The 20,000-nt window shown below is 35.8% G+C and overlaps 2 protein-coding genes across 5 annotated transcripts in view; one reads left to right on the top strand and one right to left on the bottom strand.

The window, feature by feature from the left end:
• Elp2 (elongator complex protein 2) overlaps nt 1–13,290 on the top strand; it is a 114,030-nt gene extending 100,740 nt beyond the window's left edge. For both annotated transcript variants that reach the window (XM_089099623.1, XM_089099624.1), the window contains exon 13: nt 13,107–13,290. In XM_089099623.1, coding sequence (XP_088955749.1) covers nt 13,107–13,254 — 148 coding nt within the window. In that variant the 3' untranslated portion in view covers nt 13,255–13,290. The remainder of the gene's footprint in view (nt 1–13,106) is intronic.
• Nucleotides 13,291–19,088: 5,798 nt separating this feature from the next.
• nemy (cytochrome b561 family member no extended memory) overlaps nt 19,089–20,000 on the bottom strand; it is an 89,294-nt gene continuing 88,382 nt past the window's right edge. For all 3 annotated transcript variants that reach the window (XM_089099132.1, XM_089099133.1, XM_089099131.1), the window contains exon 5: nt 19,089–20,000. This exon is cut by the window's right edge and continues 98 nt beyond it. In XM_089099132.1, the coding sequence (XP_088955258.1) occupies nt 19,927–20,000 (74 nt within the window). In that variant the 3' untranslated portion in view covers nt 19,089–19,926.

Genomic DNA, 20,000 nt, shown 5'->3' with positions numbered 1-20,000 from the left:
ATGGTCGACTTTTAATGTGCTTGCTGACTTCCTTTGTCAACGATCATTGCAAGTTGTCCTCGACGTCTTCATATCAAAAGAACACCCAGTCTTATCAGGAGTACCCCATGGAAGTATTCTTGGGCCAACACTTTTCTTAGTGTTCATAAACGACCTAGGGGAAAACCTTGTGAAGAAACCTCAATACTTTGCTGATGACCCGACAACGAAAAAATCAATTGCTAAGGACAAAGATCCAAATGAACCCCACAAGGAGCCTCAGGCTGACCTGGAAAAAATTGAGGCATGGGTAGATGCATGGCTTGTAAGTTTTAACGCATCGAAAACGAAAGAGCTCTTAATTTTTAAGGCGCGTAAGTCTTCAAAGGAGAGGTAATAAAATGAGTTGACACACTGCGCCTACTTGGAGTTTATTTCTCTTCGAATCTCTTATGGACTGAGCATCTCAGTAACATTAGATCCTCTTGCTCCAAGAAGTTAGAAGTTATCCTAAGATGCAAAAGTCTTCTCCCTGATGAGTCTATTCTACCACTTTTCATTTCGTGCATGAGACTTGTTATGGAATATGAATGTCCTCTATTCGCTGGTGGACCAAAAAGCCACATCGCTCCACTCTAACAAATTCAAAATCGAGCAGTTCCTATAGCAACCTCTGGCAACACGAAACCTAAAACCCCACAGTTGATCCAGGAACGCTTTAAGGTGGCGTCCAGGTTGGTTTTCCACAAGTACACGTATAGCCCTCCACCAAGGGAGTTATCTAAGCTCGTTCCTGATAGAGCAAAGCCCTTGCGATCAACTCCCCGAAGTACAACTCGTCAGCTCTACCTTGAGCAGGGTACTCTTCGCCAAGTTCCAGTAAAGTTTTCGCGCAAAAACTTTTTCCACTTGTATATTTTATTTCGTTTCTCAAGATACAGGCATAATTGAATTTAGATATAGATAAAAGAGAGTTCATAAAGCCCCAAAAATCATGTGCTATTCTCGCCGAAAATAGCTGACAGTGTTTTCGTGTAAAATTGAAATTTCACGCGCCATACAAGGCAAAATAATAAATTTATCATGGAAAAAGTTGACTTGTCTTCCATGAATGTAGCCATTTTGTTGAAAAAATGTCATTTTGTTGAAAGTCATGTAGTCATGTTGAAAATAGAAGCAAAATGCTAAAATTTCATTTTCTAACTCAAATCGAAGAATAAACCTGTTAATTATGAGCGGATTACAAGTACAAAAAGAAGAGCGTAATCGTATAATAACTCAGATCCCAACTCCCTGTGACAAAAGATATTGAAAGTTTTGCCCAAATAGTATTAAATTATTAGAATTAGAATTGCATGCGCCCGACAAGGCAAAAATCTCGGGTCTGTTGTTCAAACCTGTCTGTAGAAACTATATGGTACTGGCACCTTCTGTATAGTAATGGCATTAAATTTCAGGGGGCGGGTTAAACCTTGCCCCCCCCCCCATCCTGTATGCGGCCTTGCTGGTCTTACTAATATTAGTATCGATGATGCGCTTTATATAGTACACCACTTACTATTAATATCCAGTGAATTTGATGCGCTGAAAATTAACTGTAAATTGTGAATAATTCGCTATGATTTATTTTTCGCCATATTAGAAACATGTATTCTAGTTGACATCAGTAGATCCCAGTACATTTTGCATTTAGTTTTAAATTATAAATTATTTAGAGTACAAAGTGTGTCATTCAAATAAAAAGGAAAACATGTGACAAGGAAAAAAAAATTAGTATTCGGGTTGTGACCATGTACTATAAATTAACTTTTGTCCTCCTTGTGGTTTTTTTTAGATTTTGAGCCACACATGAGATTTTAGTTGTTCAAACATCTGTTTTTAAGGCTTTAAAATTTTAAGTGTCATTAAAGGTACATATGGTAATACTAAATACAAACAAATGTTTAAATTAGTCTGATGACAAATTTCTTTTCGTTGAATTCTTTTCCTTTTTGAATGTAAAAAGCTGAGCCATAAGACTCATAATGATTAATATACAACTAACAAAATAAAATACTATTTTTTTAATATTATATATTAAAATATTTTAATGATATTGTATTAAAATATATATATTTATTATAATATATATATTTAATATAATACAAATAATATATTATATATTTTAACATTATTCAGAATATGTGTAGGCTAAATGTTATTTTACCGGTTAATGCAAAAATGAATGGAAAGACTTCAAAAGACTTCAAAAGACTTCAAAAATGAAAGGTGCTAGCCAGTGTTTATTTTCAGGAGGAGGGGGCTCCAACTATGGAAGTTTACAGCTCTTGTGTGACCAAAAGCTGTATACTTTTCTGTGGATATTCACATTTCCAAGTGATTCACACCCAGATAGCCACCCCCTTGCCATCCCCTTAAAAGAGCAGATTAAAAAATATTAGTGAATCCTACAGTAACAAGCTGAATTGAATTTTGGCTCAGGCATTTACCCCTTGAAAAAAAAGGCGTAAAAAGATAGTTTAAAAAAAAAACACTTTAAAATTTAATTCAGATTATTTATTGTTTATATCCTTTATATAGTTTATTTATTGTTCATGTTTTTTCTTTGAAGACTTTTAAACGGGCGCATTGAAAAGTAAGGAGCGATGCGGTTTAATAGTAACCGAAACTCTAAAATACAGAGTCTTGGTAGCAATGGATATATCAAAAGATGATGTTTATTCAAGATATATAAAATTCATCAATTTTAATGTTACCCATCAGAAGTTACAAGCCTGAAAAAATTTGCCCAATTTTTGAAAAAGAAAGGAAACATCCCCAAGACCTAAAGTAATCTTAATGAGAATCACGCCATCAGATTCAACATATTAGAGAACCTTACTGTAGGGGGTTTCAAGATTCTATTTAAAAAAATGTGGAAGTTCTGCATATTTGCCATATGCAAGATCTGCGAGTTTTTGGTGTTTTTTTTTTTGCCCCAGGGATGATTGTATTGACTCAGTTATCCTAGAAGATTGGGAAAGGGCTCATTTGATCGGAAACTATAAGCTCTAGTGCCTTTTTTAAGTGACCAAAATATTGGAGGACAGTTATTCCCCTCCCACTCCCATTTTTCCCAGAGTCTCTTGATCAAAATTTTGAGATAGCCATGTTGTTCAACATAGTCGAAAGATCTAATAACTATGTCTTGATCCCCCCACAGCCCCCGGGGGAAGTACACGCTATGAACTTTGCCCATTATTTTCATGCGGTATTGGCTATTGGGAAGTATACGGACACTTTTCGGGGAGGGGGAATTTCGTTGAAGAATCTTTTTATGAGGAATTTTTTTAGAGGGAGAAGGTATTATCCTTGGAGGCGGAGCTGGATTTCCCATTATTATTTAAAAAACGATCAGAAATTAAATAAAAAACAACAATTTTTTTCAACTGAAAGTAAGGAGCAACGTTAAACTTAAAACGAACAGAAATTATTGTGTATGTGAGGGAGGTGGTCCCCTCCTCAATACCCCGCTCTTTACGCGAAAATTGTTTTTGGAACTATAAATAGCTTCTAATCATAGGCAGCGCAATAGCGCTGCCTAAGTAAAGAACGATGTTGGCACAATGAAATGTTTTTGTTTTTTTTTACCAGGGCACTTTGTATCGAAGGAGTTGTTATAGAAACTTCGAAAAGGGCTCATTCGATTGGAAATTGGAAGGGCTTGTGCATTTTTTAATAGTCGACAGTGAATGGAAGGCAACTAACACCCCTTCCATGCCCACCATTTCCCCGAACACATCCAATCAAAATTTTTTGATAGCCATTTTGTTCAACGTAGTTGATTTGCATATGGAAATTATGTTTTCGAGGAGGACACTCCCCCCAGAGCCCTCAGGGCAAGGGTTGTAAGTTACGTCATGGGGGCATAATGTTTTTTTTTAGAAAGTGATGTAGTATAAACTTCAAAAAAGGCTCATTCGATTGGATATTCAAAGGGCTAATACCCTTTTTAATAGTCGAAAGTGATTGGAGGGCAACTAACCCCCCTCTCACGCCCATCTTTTCCCCAAACACATCCAATCAAAATTTCGAGATAGCCATTTTGTTCAACGTAGTTGAAATATCAGGAAATTAGGTCTATGAGGGTGACAGCCCCCCATCCCCGCACAGCTCTCAGGGCAACGGTTGTAAGTTATGCCCTGGGGACATATAAGGTTTTCATAGAAAGTGTTGTCGTAAAAACTTGAAAAAGGTCTCATTCGAGTGGAAATTGAAATGGCTAGTGCCCTTTTGAATAGTCGAAAGGGATTGGAGGGCGACTAACCCCCCTCTCACGCCCACCATTTATCCAAACACATCCAATTAAAATTTGAGATAGCCATTTTGTTCAACGTAGTTGAAACTACTACTACTACAAACAACTCACCGTAGCACCAAGCCGCCTGAGGTCAGCACAGCTACGCACGCTCCTCCTCCATCCCAAACTATTCAAAGCCTCCCTTTTTCCACCCTCCCACGAAGTTCCCATTTCCTTTAAATCTTTCTCTATGACGTCCTTTCACCCCAGACGAGGACGACCTGCTTTCCGTTTAACCGTAGATGGTTGGCCGAAAAGGATAGTTTTCGGCAATATGTCATCCTTCATCCGCACAACGTGCCCTAGCCGTCTCAACCTTTCTTTCATTATAGCCCTAGAGAGTGGTATTGAGCCACATTTTTCGTACAGTCTATTGTTTGAAATGTGGTCAGTCAGGTACCCAGAACAATCCTTAATCAATTTCTCTGGAAAATATCTAGCAAATCTTCATCCGATTTTCGAAGCGCCCATGCTTCAGAGCCATATTTGACCACTGCCGTCACTGTAGCTTCTAATATTCTAATCTTGGTGTGCAGACTTATCTTCCTATTCTTCCAAACTTTTTTTAACTGTGAAAAAAACACTCTGAGCCTTCGCTATTCTACTTTTAACATCTTCACTGATCCCACCATCTTTACTAATAGTACTACCAAGGTAAGTGGAGCTGTCCATCAAATCAATCTTTTCATTACCCAACGTCACCTTTTCATCCTCACTTATTCCTAGCCTTAGTGACTTTGTATTCTTAACATTAATTTTCAAACCTATTCTAGCACCCTGAACTCACAAAACCTCTAAATGTTCATTTATTTTGTTCACACTTTCATCTAGGATGCTTAAATCATTAGCATAATCAAAGTCCAGGAGACCTTTTCCTCCCCATTTGATTCCGTGGTCTCCCGCTGCCTTTTATGTGCTCCTTAAGACAAAGTCCGTCAAAATAATCCATATAAAGGATAGAACACAACCCTGCTTAACTCGTGATTTAATACAAAACCAGCTGCTAACCTCATTTCCTGCCTTAACCGCAGTTGTGTTATTCTCGTACATAGCACTAATCACTTTAATGTATTTTTCTGGTATAGCTTACAAGGATAAAACCTTTGCTAAAGCTCTTCTATCAACAGAATCGACCGCTTGCTCATAATTTATAAAACTGAGGACCATAGGTGTTTGACAACTCAGGCACTTCTGAAAAATTAACCTAAGAGTGAAAATTTGGGCGACACATCCTCTACCTTTTCTAAAACCGCGCTGTTCTTCTCTTAAAACTTTGTCAACGGCATCTCTCAACCTAAAAAGTATCATATTACTAAGTAATTTGCTACCTACAGAAACCAGACTAGTGCCTCGATAATTACCACACTCACTCTTATCACCTTTCTTATAAAGTGGCTTAATTAGGGTTTTCGTAAAATCGTTAGATACTTCCCCTTTTTCAAAATTTTATTCATAATCTTCAGTAACTTATTTCTAACCTCAGAGCCACCATATTTAAGAAACTCATTTACAACCCTATCAGCACCTGGAGTCTTATTATTTTTTAATCCTTTTAGTGCTGTCGCTAATTCTTCCTCACAAAACAAATCTTCCTTCATATCCAAGGTATCACAAACTTTTTTCATTTTCCTCGATATCTATTACTTTAACTCTATCTCGGTTTGGCAAATTCTCAAAATGTTGTACCCATCTCTCTTTAATTCTTTCCTTATCGCTAATTGTGGCCCCGTTCCTATCTTTAACTGGGCCAAGTCCGGATTGACTACTCCCTCTCAATTTATTAACATGCAAGTACAATATTTTACTATTATGCTTTCTAGCTGCATATTCCAGATCCTAGGCAATTTTATCCATTGCCTCCACTTCATACCTCCTTAGTCCATATTTTAATGCTTTCTTCTCTTTCCTTACATTCCTTTTGTTTTCTTATTATCTATCACTCAGATAATTCTTGTGCAAGTCCTTTCTCCTTTCTACTAAACATAAAGATTTTTCACTAATATTTTTAGTTGCAGTCCTAGCTTTGTCCCTAAGACACCTTCAGCAACTTCACAAATTATTTTCTAAAATTATTCCAACCATCTTCCACATTATCAAATTTTAAACTCTGAAGTTTAGTATTCAACTGTTCCAGGAAATTTTCTCAAACATTCTCATCCTGGAGTCTACCAACATCATAATTTCTTGAGAGGTAGTTACTCTCCCAAAATTTCAGCTTTAAATTAGCCCTTGACACTACTAGGTGGTGATCTTTCCTTTTAGCATCAATAACAACACTCCTATATACCCTAGTGTCTTGTATTGATCCTGCCAGTCTTCGGTTTACTATAACATAATCAATGTTGCTGCTTACCATCACGTGAATATCATGTTAAGTTATGAGCCATTTTATGACCAAACACCGAATTGGTTATACCTAGATTGTTATACCTAAAAATTGCAAAGCTGTATCCATTACTGTTTTCTTTTCCTCCACCAAATTTACCTTGGCTTTGTCGTAGAAACTTGAAAAAGGACTCAGATAGCCATTTTTTCAATGTAGTTCAAAGTTCTGGAAATTATGTCGTTGAGGATGACAACCCCCCCCCCCCACAGCCCTCAGATCAAGGGCTGTAAGTTATGCCCTGGGGCATATAAGGTTTGTATAGAAAGAGATGTCGTAGAAACTTCAAAAAGGGCTCATTCGATTGGAAATTGAAAGGGCTAGTGCGTTTTAAATAGTCGAAAGTGATTGAAGGACGACTAACCCCCCTTTAACGCCAATCATTTCCCCAATCACAACCAATCAAAATTTTTAGGTATTCATTTTATTCAACGTGGTTGATAGCTCTGAAAATTAGGTCTTTGAGGATGACAACCCTCCCCACCCCCACAACCGTCAGGGCAAGGGTTGTAAGTGGTTCCATTTGATTGGAAATTGAAAGGGCTACTGCCCTATTTAATAGTCGAAAATGGTCGGAGGGCAACTAACGCCTCTCTCACGATCACAATTTCCCCAAACACATTCAATCAAAATTTTGAGATTGACATTTTCTTCATCGTAGTTGAAAGTTCGGGAAATTAGGTCTTTGCCAGCTTTGTCTTAGAAACCTAAAAAAGGACTCATTCAATTGGGAATAGAGACGGCAACTGCCCTTATTAATAGTCAAAAGGGATCGGGACCACCCCAACTCCCATCATTTCCCCAAACACTTCCGATTAACATTTAGATACAGCTATTTTGATGAAAGTAGTTGAAGGGCCCGGAAATTATGTTTTTCAGTATGACAACGCCCCACAGTCCTCAGGGCTAAGGTTGTAAGTTATGCCCTGGGGGCATATAATGTCTTATAGAAAGTGTTGTCGTAAAAACTTCAAAAAGAGCTCTTTCGATTGGAAATTCAGAGGGCTATTGCCCTTTTTAACATCCGAAAGTAATCGGGAGGGGGCAAATTCCCCACCCCATGCCTATAATTTCCCCAAACATTACCAATCAACATTTTGATATGGCCATTTTCTTCAACGTAGTTGAACGCAAATACATTCTTAGACCACACTGGCTATACATGACAAACGAAACTCAGAGAAGAGAGAAAGTAACAAAATGAACAAAATGTTCATAAATGTGAGCAGGCTTTACAAAGAAAATTAGAGGAAAATTCAGCTTGGTCGGATTACAAAACTTTGGAAATTGATACAATAATGACCCTTGTCCGTCTTTGCAACAAATACTCCTCGTATTTTAAATTCCGAAACAAATTTTTTCTTCAAATAATGGGCTTATCCATGGGCACTGTCTTGTCTCCTTATTTTGCAAACTTGTACATGGATTTCATAGAACAGTCTGCTTTGAATAGTTTCCACTTAAAACACTCCATCTGGTTTCTTTTTGTTGATGATATCGTTTCTATTTGGGAACATGGACAAGACTCTCTAAGAGATTTTTTGGCACATTTGAACTCTTATGATTCGAATCTCCAGTTCACAATGGAACTCGAAGATTCAGGTAAGCTGCCTTTCTTAGATGTTTTGATTATAAAAACTAATCCTGGTCTTGAATTTTCTATATATAGAAAGCCGACTCATAATGATCGATATCTACATTTCTCTTCCCACCACCCTCCTTCTGTAAAAACAGGGGTAAAAATCTCTTTAGTCGACAGAGTTTTAAAAATTTGTTCCCGTAATCATATAAATTCTGAACTAAATTATGTCAAAAATATTCTTTTTTGCAATGGTTACCCAATCAAACTCATTGAAATTATAATAGATAGACGATTAAAAAAGATAAAAGAACAAAATAGGGAGCTTGTCCCCCTTGATTCAGTTACACCGGCAATTGAGAAAAAACTTTCTTCGTTTTACCATACATCCCGAAACTTGGCGATAAACTTAGAAAAATTTTAAATAAACATAATCTCTCTGTTTCTTTCAGAACCGAACAAAAGGTTGAACATTTTTTTAACTCAGGAAAGGATAAAACAGACCCTGTACTGGGTTGTGGTGTCTACAGAATCCCGTGTTCTTGTGGAAAATTTTACATTGGTAGAACCCATCAACAACTAGGTGAACGTTTGCATGAGCACAAAATTTCAATAGACAAGTCCCTGAGATTAAAAAATAACAATGACAACTTTGATTCGGCATTGGCTTCGCATATTTTTGTAAACCCGACCCATCTAGTTCTGTTTGACGAGGCAACTTTAATATCAACTGTTAATGGCGTACCACAAACTTTTAAGGAGATAATTTAGATAAAAAAATATATGAACCAAAATTTAGCAATAAATAGAGATAGCCTACTGGAGAGATTTCATTAAGCCCTATTTACGACAGTTTAATCTTGAAGGACTCAATCAATATTTTCACCCGAAAAAACTTAAAAGAACCTATTTGAATATCTAATGAAAACCTAAATTTTAGACCAGCCAAAATTAATGCAAGACGAAAGATCCTTACACAATCATCTTGGTAAATTTCATTTTCATTGATTCCTGCCTGGTTTTTTATTCAGTGTCTATTCTGTCTTTGTACAGGAAACTTCGAAAGGTTAGATTCTCGTTTTTTTTTTTTGTTATGTTTTTTGTTTTTTTTTTGAACTGAGGAAGACTTGGCGGAGGTCCTTGTCGAAATATTTGCTTATATTTTGTCTTCTTCATGGTTCGCTGGCTGACAAAATCCTCGTTTTTTCACCCTTTTTGATTGTATTTTTCATTTTGTTACTTTCTCTCTTCTCTGAGTTTCGTTTGTAACGTAGTTGAAAGGCCTGGAAAATATGTCTTTGAGGATGACAATCCTCCCACTAGAGCCTTCATGACAAGGGTCGCAAGTTATGCTCTTGGGGCATATAAGGTTTTCATAGAAAGTTTTGTCGTAGAAGCTTCAAAAGAGACTCATTTGATTGGAAATTGAGTGGACTAGTTCCTTTTTTTATTAGTCGAAAGTGATCAGAGGGCAAATGTCACCCTCCACGCCTATCATTTCCCCAGACACTTCCAATCAAAATTTTGATAAAGTTGTTTTGTTTTGCCTATCAGAAAGGTCTGGAAACTATATCTTCGAGGATAACAAATCCCCCCAACCCTCAGGGCAAGGGTTGTAAGCTATGCCCTGGGGACATATAGGGTTTTGATAGAAAGTGTGGTCATATAAACTTCGAAGGTGGCTCATTGGATTGTTAATCATATGCTCTAGTGCTCTTTTTAAGAGTCAAAGTGATCAGAGGGCAGCTATCTCCTCCCCCCTACACACACGTCTTATTGTCCCAAAATGCGTTTAATAGAAATTTTGAGATACCCATTCTATTCAAAATAGTCTAAATATCATATGAAAAGGCTTTTGGGGTTGAAACAAACCCCGGAGATTAGGGGCAAGGTCTGTAAGTTATGCCCAGGGTGTATTCAAGGTTTTTGTGGAAGGGATGGTTGTTTAACTTCAGAAGAGGCTCAGATTTTCTCCTTGAAAAAGACTGTCAATATAAAACGAACAGAAATTAATCAAAAAAACTTTTTGCACAAAACAAGTTTTTCAAAAAAAAAAAGTAAAGAACTCCATTAAACCAAAAATTAACAAAATAGAATCAAATAATCTACCAAGCATACAACTACCACAAATCAGTATCAATAAATAAATGGAATCCAAAACAAACAGAAATTAAAAGTCAAACTCAAAACGAGCAGAAATTAATCTGAGTAGGGTTCTAAACCCTATGCTTTCTAAAAGCCAGAATACAATTTGTTTTTTACTGAAAAAATTCTTTTAAATGTTTTCACTTTTATAACTTTAAGAAATCAAAAATTAATTAAGATTTTAAGGAATAAATAACAGCGTATGTATTTTCAACTGACAATACATTTTTTTTTTAGTAAATTCATTTGAATTTTTTCAGTAAAGCAAAAATTACATTCTGGCTTTTAGAAAGCATAGGGCTTAGAACCCTACTCATATTAACTTCTGCTCGTTTTGAGTTTGACTTGTTTTAATTTCTGTTTATTTTGGGTTTCATTTATTTATTGATACTGATTTGTGGTAGTTGTATCATTTATTGCTTGGTAGATTATTTGATTCAATTTTTTTTTTCATTTTTGGTTTAACGAAGTTCGTTACTTTTTTTGAAAAACTTATTTTGTGCAACAAGTTTTTTTGATTAATTCTAAATAAACGACCATTGTGTTTATGAGTCATTCTTAAATAATTATAACAAAACGTCATAATTAAGCGTATAGAGCGAGGTATGTACATGCGTAATAATTTCTGTTTGTTTTAAGTTTTTTTGTTCCTCCTTAATTTCAGTTGAAAAAAACTTTTCTTTTTTATTTAATCAAATAATTTTTTTTAACTGAAAGTAAGGAGCAAGATTAAAACTCGAAACAAATAGAAATTATTCTGTATGTGAAGGATTGCCCTCTTCTCAATGCATTCTTTTTCACGATGATGCTTGTAACACTTTTAAAACAGCTTCATAGATCAACTACATGACTCTTGATCTCCTGTACTTGCCTGTAAAAAATTGAAACGAACAGTCAAACTTTAGCGTAAAAAGGTAGGTATTAAGAAGGGAGTAACCCTTTATGTACGGAATAATTTCTGCTTCCTTACTTTCAGTTAAAAAAACTTTTTTTTTTCATTTAATTTCTGTTTGTTTTTCAAGGAATGCAGATGATTCTGGCTCACCCTCCATGGAATATATCCTCCCCCCCCCCCCCTCATGGAAATTCATCCGTGAAAATTTCATCCACGTAAAGTACACCCCCTCCCCGTCAAGATCCCTCCAGACAGTTTATCCTCGCTGAAAATCCCCCTCCCCGTAAAATTTTTTGCGGACGATTCAGCCTGAAAAATTATCCTTAAAATACTTTCATTTGAAAAAGACCCCAATCTTTAATCGGTTTCTTGATCACTCCGGAAATGTCCCCTTCCGTGGATTTTTTTTCCAGAAATCAAAACACGTGGAAAATAACCCACAGATATTTCCTCCAGAGCATCTTCTCATGCAAAACTGAGGTGGCAAAGAGAACGTAAGAAAATCAAAAATAATTTCGTATGGGAATTCTGTCAAATCTGCCCAGTTTAAGATTTTTCTGGAACATTCACCCCCCCCCCCCACGGAAATTTTCCTCCCCAAGGAAATCTACATACTCCCAATGGAAATCCAGCACAAGCACAAAATCACCCCCCCCCCCCCCGAAACATATCTGTATACTTCCCAATAACAAATACTATACGTAAACAATGGGCAAAGTTCATAACTTAGAGGCCTCTCCCCACAGCCTCTGGGGGTCATTTTATTCCTAAAGACATTGTTATTTGATCTTTCAACTATACTGAACAAAATGGCTATCTCAAAATTTTGATTAAATAACTTTAGAAAACAAATCAGCATGGGAGGGGGGCCAGTTGCCCTACAATTTTTATTGTCACTTATAAAGGGCACTAGAAGTTTTAATTTGCGTTCGATTGCGCCCTCTCCCAGTCTTCTAGGACCATTATCTAAACACGATCACCCCTTGATAAAAAAAAACAAAACAAGAAAAATAAATAAACAGGCATCCGTAATCCGTCTTCTGGCAAAAATAGGACGACAGACGTCCTTATTTTGTCTTTTGGAAAAGTGGACCCTAAGTCAGTGGCTTATTTGGCCCATGGGTCAATCCGACCTGATCTTTCCTGAGGAAATTGAACGTCGTTAGTGGCGCTTGATGCGTTTCCGAACCCTTTTAAGGGTTTATGGGTATCAACTCGTTTGCTGAGGGCAATTATTATGGCATCGGCTTAGTTTTTGAAGCAGGGTTGTCTCTGGAGGACCCTTTCTGTTGTCTGTCTAATCTCCCATGCAGCTTGTATGCTTTAATTGCGTAATGATCTCTTAACTAATTGATGGCTTCGCGTATTTTGCTAAAGAAAAAGGTGAAGAAAGTTGGTTCTAAATTTTGGAACTAAGAGTTTTTATATGTAAGGGCTTTTAGTTATTATCAAAACCAGGAGCGCAACACCCTCTCTATCCAATTTGCTCGTAGAAATTGTCCCAAGTATTAAATAGAAACTTTTTTTTACAAATTGTATTAGTCTGTTTTGCTTTTTGGCGAAAGAGATACTGAAAAGTTGTGACCTTGCTATTTTAAAGTGCATTATTTGTTTCGACTGTTTTGTAATTGCTTCGACTTTTTGTTACTCAAATAAAAAATAAATGGCCTCTTCCTAATGAGCAGTATTTTTTTAGTTCTATCCCTCCCCCTTCTTCCCTTTGCTTAAATTTATATTTGGATCAACACTATTTATGTGATAAGTATTCCATACCGTTATTTTTCAGCACGGCACATCACAAGGACGTTAAAAGGCTCCGTTTTTCTCCGTTAGTTCGTGAAGAAGATGGGATGCACATTCTTCAGTTGGCGAGCGCTGGTGCAGATCACTTTGTCCGAGTTTATAATATTTTAATACCGACCTGTGACAAATAAAGAAATGTTTATGTTTTATTTACTGCATTCAAGACAAGGCAAAAATCTGACTTCTTTGTAGCAGAGCTGAAGGCATGTATGGTATGTATGGTATGTATGACATGTATGGTATGTATGGTATGGTATGTACGGAAGGCATGTATGAAGGATGGTATGCTGTAAACGAAGATAACTCAAGCAAATCTACTGGCCCTTTAAGCAAATGTTCTGGCCCCATTTAAGCAGGTCGTCGCAAGGGTGCCTATGGGAGAGGACCTCGAAGAAGATCGAAAAATTGAAAGTTGTTGTAACATTTAGGAAAAAAGTGCTCTGGCCTAAAAACATGGTTTCATGCTTGAGTCTCCTGGAAAATATTGTCTATGCCCCCTACCCTTGTCTCTTTGGAAATGATCTGAGAGGATACTCCTTGAATTAAATAATAATAATAATAAAACTAATAAAATTAATATTCCTTTCTAGGTGCCAGTAATTTATTCTAAGTGTTGTTGATTATTGAGAATTGTGGTATTTTTTATACATTTTCACCTCATAATCAGATCACAAATTATTAAAGCAAGACATTTTGGAAATGAGAAAAGTTGGACTTTGATGCCCATTTTAACAAACTAAAAAAAATATTCAAAGCGCTTATTATAACACCTAAGTGGGGTTTGACCAATAAAGTAATTTAGGAATAATCCAAATCATAAGAATGACCATGTACACCCGTAGAAGAATCAGTTTATAATTCTTCTGTTGAAATTTCCTTATCCGACAGCACTCGAATTCAAATTTCATCTCCTTCCTTTTATGTTTTTGTTTTTTGTTTTTTTTTTGCACGAAAGAAGTTTGTAATTTGACTTGTTGAACTTGTTTTTACTTTTAGCTTATATATATATATGTACATGTATATATATATATATATATATATATATATATATATATATATATATATATATATATATATATATATATATATATATATATATATATATATATATATATATATAAAATGGTTTATGGTATTTTGGTTAAGACCACAACAAAACGGTTACAGTTTAGCGGTTAAAAGATGTATGAAAATGTACAATATTGATGCAAAATAAATAGATGTATTGAAAACCTCATTGGAAAAAATGAAAAGGTATATGATTAAAACCATACCTAAAGAGAACGGTAAACTGCTGAGAGAGGACACTAACGATGGTCTCTGAGAAAGAAAATCGACCAACGCCATTTTGCGTTACAGATACGTATGTTCAAATTTAAAGGTGGACCAACAGAAATTCACCATAAAGAGGGATGCTTAATGCTTCATAAAGTGCATATATAGCCCAACAATTCCTAGAATTTTTTTTTTTTTATCAATCTTGTGAGAGCGAATAAGATTCTGTTTTTGACCTACATTAAATAAAATTTTGAATTTTTTCGGTTGGGCTTTCGACCGAGAACCCTCTCCTAGTTTAAAAATAATTACAAATATGATCAGTGGCGTCTGTTGAACAAATTCCCCCGAAACATCGGAATTCCAGGTGAGGCGGGAGATGCCTCGTCATGCTGCAAGTACAAGTAAAACCGGCACCCTTCTATTGTGGTCACTGGCACCCTTCTATTGTGAGACAAAAACTTCTAAAATTGCAATGTTTCGTAGCATTTGGAAAAACACAAAAGTAGAAACTTTCAGCGGCCATGAACCGCAGAGCCGTTCAAAATAGGGATGGAGGAGCAACCGGGTCAGCTCCCCCCGGCACCACAGCTGGGGGGTTACTCTTGATCAAATTTTTTACTTTGATTTGGCTTTGAGTTAGGAAGGGGTGCTGTAATTAATTTTTCCCCGGGCGCCACCAACCCTAGGAACGGTTCTGGCTGACTGTAAAACGGAGAAAAAACAGAAAACAGCTGCTTAAGTTTCATATTGTTTCGGTTGAAAATTGAAAATTACTGTCACTTTTGGGTTTATCGTGAATGAAAAGAAACTGGGGCCTAAGGGGCCTACATTAATCCTTTTGGGAAGGGGGCAATTCTGTAAAATAATTTTCAGGGGACGTTTGAATAAGTTTATTTTCTCGAAAAGTTGTCAGATTTTCCCCAAAAATGTTACAACCTGTTTAGTCTTCTAGGTAGAGAAGGGGGGGGGGGCGTTCTTCGCTAAAAGCTCTATTTTCCACCAACTCCTCTTTAATGGTGTTTCCCCTCTCATCTATTGTGATGCTGAATGTATTGAAGAAAATGCCGTTAAATAGAATATGTTTGCTAAAAAAAAAGGCAGAAATAGAGATGCGAAATTTCTGCTTGAAAATACAATCAGAAAATCATTTGACTAATTTCTCAAAATAGTCGAAAAAGAAACGAACCAAAAACGAACAGTAAAAAAAAATGCGCAGTTCATCCTGAACTGCGCAATGAGTCGTCCTGATTCGTTCGTCTTCAAGAGACGGTTCCTGGTATCAGCAGACGTGAACGAGAGGAAATGACGCTCATGCGATTCTTCGAGAAGGATGCTGCTCTGAAAAGTTCGTCCCTGGGGGATCTTTGGTTTGCAACACTCAAGAGATTGTCAGAGAGCTACCGTTGTTTTCTTATCCGCCAGCCAACGGAACGCCAATCGAATTGGCGTAATGCCAATCGAAGGGCGCATTTCCACTCCCCCCTTAGATTTAAAAAAAAATACCCCTTATCAATATTTTCATAGAAAAGAAGCTTTTTGGGAGGTTTCATGAACAAAGATCGAAAAAAAGAACAAAATCCCCCCCTCCTTATATTTTGACAAACAAATTTTGCACCCTATATTTTCGTGAATTGGCGCCACTGATCATAGTTAATAATGAAAATGATTTTTGGGCCGAGCAGAAGAATCAGTGACGTACATTGAACGGGGATTGCCCCCCCTTAGGTTCTTAAAAATACCTTTTTTGTATCTTAATGTTGCAAAATCAAAAATGCCCCCCCCCCCTCCCTTCAACATTATCTTGATTTGGGACCACTGCCAAGGACACCTCGGGTAATTTAATTAAATACCTGAATTACAAGTACTGAATTCGTTCATTTTTGAGTGTTAAACATACTGGTTAATTTCATCAATATTTTGATACAAAGAATTCCTTAGAATGGGCAATGAACTGATTCACTTTCATAAGGATGAACGTAAAATGTTAATTACTGGCATATTTAACTCAAAATCATAGAGGTGTTAACACAAGCATACATAAGTGTGTTTACAAGCTTTTCCTCATTACGAGATCCGGATTTTGGAAGTAGCAGTGTTCCTCAATATACATACATAACATATAATATATATGTATAACATATAATATACATATAATTAGTGCGAAATTCAAAAATAAAAGGTAAAATAACTATGGCAACATTTTTGGACCTAGACACAGAAGCCCCGAGTAAATGAAGTGAGTTATAATCAAATATTTGAATGACACACCTTCATTAATATTATTTATAAACTTAGGTTTTATTGCAACATATTAAAAAAGTGTCCAGTCACATACGGTGTGGCATATTAAACATCTTTTTGAAGGTATGATTCATGTTCTCTCTACGGCAATCCATGTGCGGCGGTGTTGCTATATCCATGAATTGCGCAAATATTGCTTTTGACTAAATAGAAAAAATCCATCGAATAAAGAACGAATAAAACAGGCCGTGAATTGAATAGCCTCATAAAAAGATTAGCTTCGGGAGGGGGGATTGAACCACTTCCACGCCGACATGTTTGTCCAACTTGTAAAAACGTAGCAAAAATGCATATATATATATATATATATATATATATATATATATATATATATATATATATATATATATATATATATATATATATATATATATATATAATAAATTTTTGATACGTTTTTTAAAGATTTGTTGTGCCCCCCCCCCCCCCTGAGCAAACACCCTGGATACGACCCTGTGTCTTGCGTTATGATTTATTATCTAAAAGTTTTCCTAAAGGGAGGTGTTCCACGTCGACTGGCGTAACTCCAATCGAAGGGCGTATTTTCGAACTTGCCTCCTCCCTTAGATATTATGAAATATATTTTGTCCCCCCCCCCCTCCTAATGTTTGTAAATTGACACCACTGCTCACCCTAAAATTTTGCGAACGTGCCTAGTCACATGGAAATTTGTTGGTACTAGCAGCATGTCGCAACGGGGAAAAGTTTTGAAAACACTTATTTACACATATGCATACTTGGCTCACCATCTCGGAGATTGATTCGTATTAAATCTGTTAACAGTCAATGTTGCACTTTTTTTCTCTCGCTTCTCCAGCTCATTGGGATACGCAGCCAACATACAAGTTGGAAATGCGTCATTTTGGCACAGATCTCTGTGACTCTGTGGTTGATTACATAACTTCAGTCTAGCAAATTTATCAAATTAGATGTCAAAATCCCAAGTGGAAATCTCCAAATAAAAATTGAATTGATATCAATTAGTGTATGTCATTCCCTTTTTTGGTTCAGTTCAAGTTCAACAAGAATTAACGCTACGCGAGGGGCGGGGCCAGGAACTCAAAGTGTAAGAGACGTTCACAAAAATGTAGGGAAGCAAGGATTTTCCGATTTTTTTTTCTTCTGAAGAAACAAAAACAGGCATGTTTAAAAAACCTAGAGGGAAGCTGTATAAACAAGCGGTGGCAATTGCCTCCACCCTTGTCCTTTTCAATTGTTACCCGTGAGGGAGGCAGACTTTCAACGACAGCTCCCCTCCTAATGGTTATATATATAGTGGTCCCTTTCTTTCCTGAAAGTATTTAATAAAATAAAACATCAACTGAAAGTGAAGAGCAACATTAAAGTTTCAAACGAACAGAAACTATTACATATATGAGGGGGATTGGCCCCTTCTTAATACCTCGCTCTTCACGCTAAAGTATTTTAATATTTTTAAAAAAAGCTTCTTGTTGCTCTAATTAAACGATCTTTGTGTTTCAGGAATCCTTCTTAAAGAATTGGGACAAAAAGTCAAACTGCAGCGTAAAGAGCGAGGCATTAAGAAGGGGGAAACCCCACTGATATAAGTACGCTAATTTTTTATGTATGAGTTGGAATTTACTATGGTTAGGCGTCTACTGATAAGCAGAATTCACCCCAAAAAAATAGTGTTTTCGTCAAAAAGACTTCCGAAAATTTCTAAAACTAATTTAGTAAAGTTGTCTAGTCGCTTTCCGTGTTACATCAAAGCGTACCATGCCCAATTATATTCCCGTATCTAAAAAAAAATATAATAAATCTGCTAAAATAATTACAAGTATTTCGCTTTAAATCGCATACACTAGCTAAAATTTGTGTAGTGAAGCTGCCTAGTTGTTTTCCACGTTCCGTCAGAACTAATTATATTTTCGTAATTAGTTCTTTGTGTCCGAAGTATGAGCTATCCCATACGGATAGTATACGGGTAGTTTATCCATAGCTTATGTTCCATTAGCTTATGTTCATAGCTTATGTTAGCTTAGCTATGTTAGCTTATGTTCATGCTATGTTCTTAGCTATGTTAGCTTATGTTCATCTTGGTTTCTAATTATGAATTTTAAAATGATAAGAAATAATATTTGACAGCCACGATCTAATTTTAACTAATATTAGTTGCTTGTGACGTTAAAAAACCTAATTAATTCTAAAAAGTAGCCTGTTTTAAAAATATTCGTGATATTTTTTTGGGGGAGGAGCATTGGCTCTTAATATTAGCATATTAATAAAAAGTCAAAATTTGAAATGGCATTGTGTTCTAGGAGTCCGACTTTTTTTTTTTTTTTTTTCGTGTCTTGAAAAAAAAGTATTAAAATCAAAATAAAAAAAAATAGTTCTCCTTCCTTCAAAGTAATATTTAATTACAAAAGACAATAAATGATTTCTTGTATTCAACACATTTTATAAAAGTACGGATAATAACAAAATACTGATTCGTCAATAAGCTTTGTAAAAGAAAATGAAGCAAAATCCAAAAATAGTGTTAGTACAAACGGAGTGTCAATTCCAGGATTTAAATAGTATTTTAATAGTATCGATGTGTCAACAAGCTTTGAAAACGGAAAATGAAGCGTCGCAGAAATAAACCAATGGAATTGAAGCAAACTTTTTAACATGGAAGTATACGGCAGAAATTTTTGGTACTTAAGTACTATCTGGAACACACGTTAGAAGTGAACTTCGGTTAATGAAAAATTTTTTTTTTTAAATAAACCCATTGTTACTTAAAAAAAAAAAAATGCTAATGAAATAAAACAAAATAGCATAAAAATATAACAGTTTAGAAAAAAACTTTCGGCTATATATTTTCACATTAGGGGGGGGGGGGGGGGGTAAAGCAGAGCATATATTAAATACCAAACCTAACCTAGGTACCTTTCCCCCCCCCTAAACATCAAAAAACAATAGTTTAAATATTCTAAACCCAATTACAAACTACGCTTTGCAATCCATTTCTCTATTGAGAGAAATCCGCATCTTCCCTATATAATATAGCGCATGTGTTCCAGATAGTACATAACTACCAATTTCTCTTTGGATCTAATCTAAAAAAACACAAACAAAATAATAAAACGAATAAGGTAGTCAACTGTTGTACTGCTTACATATATACAAATATTTAGCACTATATAATAAAGATACCCAATCCCTTGTTTCCACATAAAAAAGTTTCTGTCGTATTTACACTTGTCCAAAAGCTTAAATTTTTAATTTTGGTTCTCTACAACTTGCACAAGCTGATACTGGTGACGTCTTTGCCTTAAAATGAAGGGCATAACTA

Source organism: Artemia sp. Qi Xiang Cuo, chromosome 13, assembly GCF_049724085.1.
Source record: "Artemia sp. Qi Xiang Cuo chromosome 13, ASM4972408v1, whole genome shotgun sequence".
In the NCBI taxonomy this organism is placed as follows: Eukaryota; Metazoa; Arthropoda; class Branchiopoda; order Anostraca; family Artemiidae; genus Artemia; species Artemia sp. Qi Xiang Cuo.
This window is presented reverse-complemented; position numbering and strand designations above follow the sequence as displayed.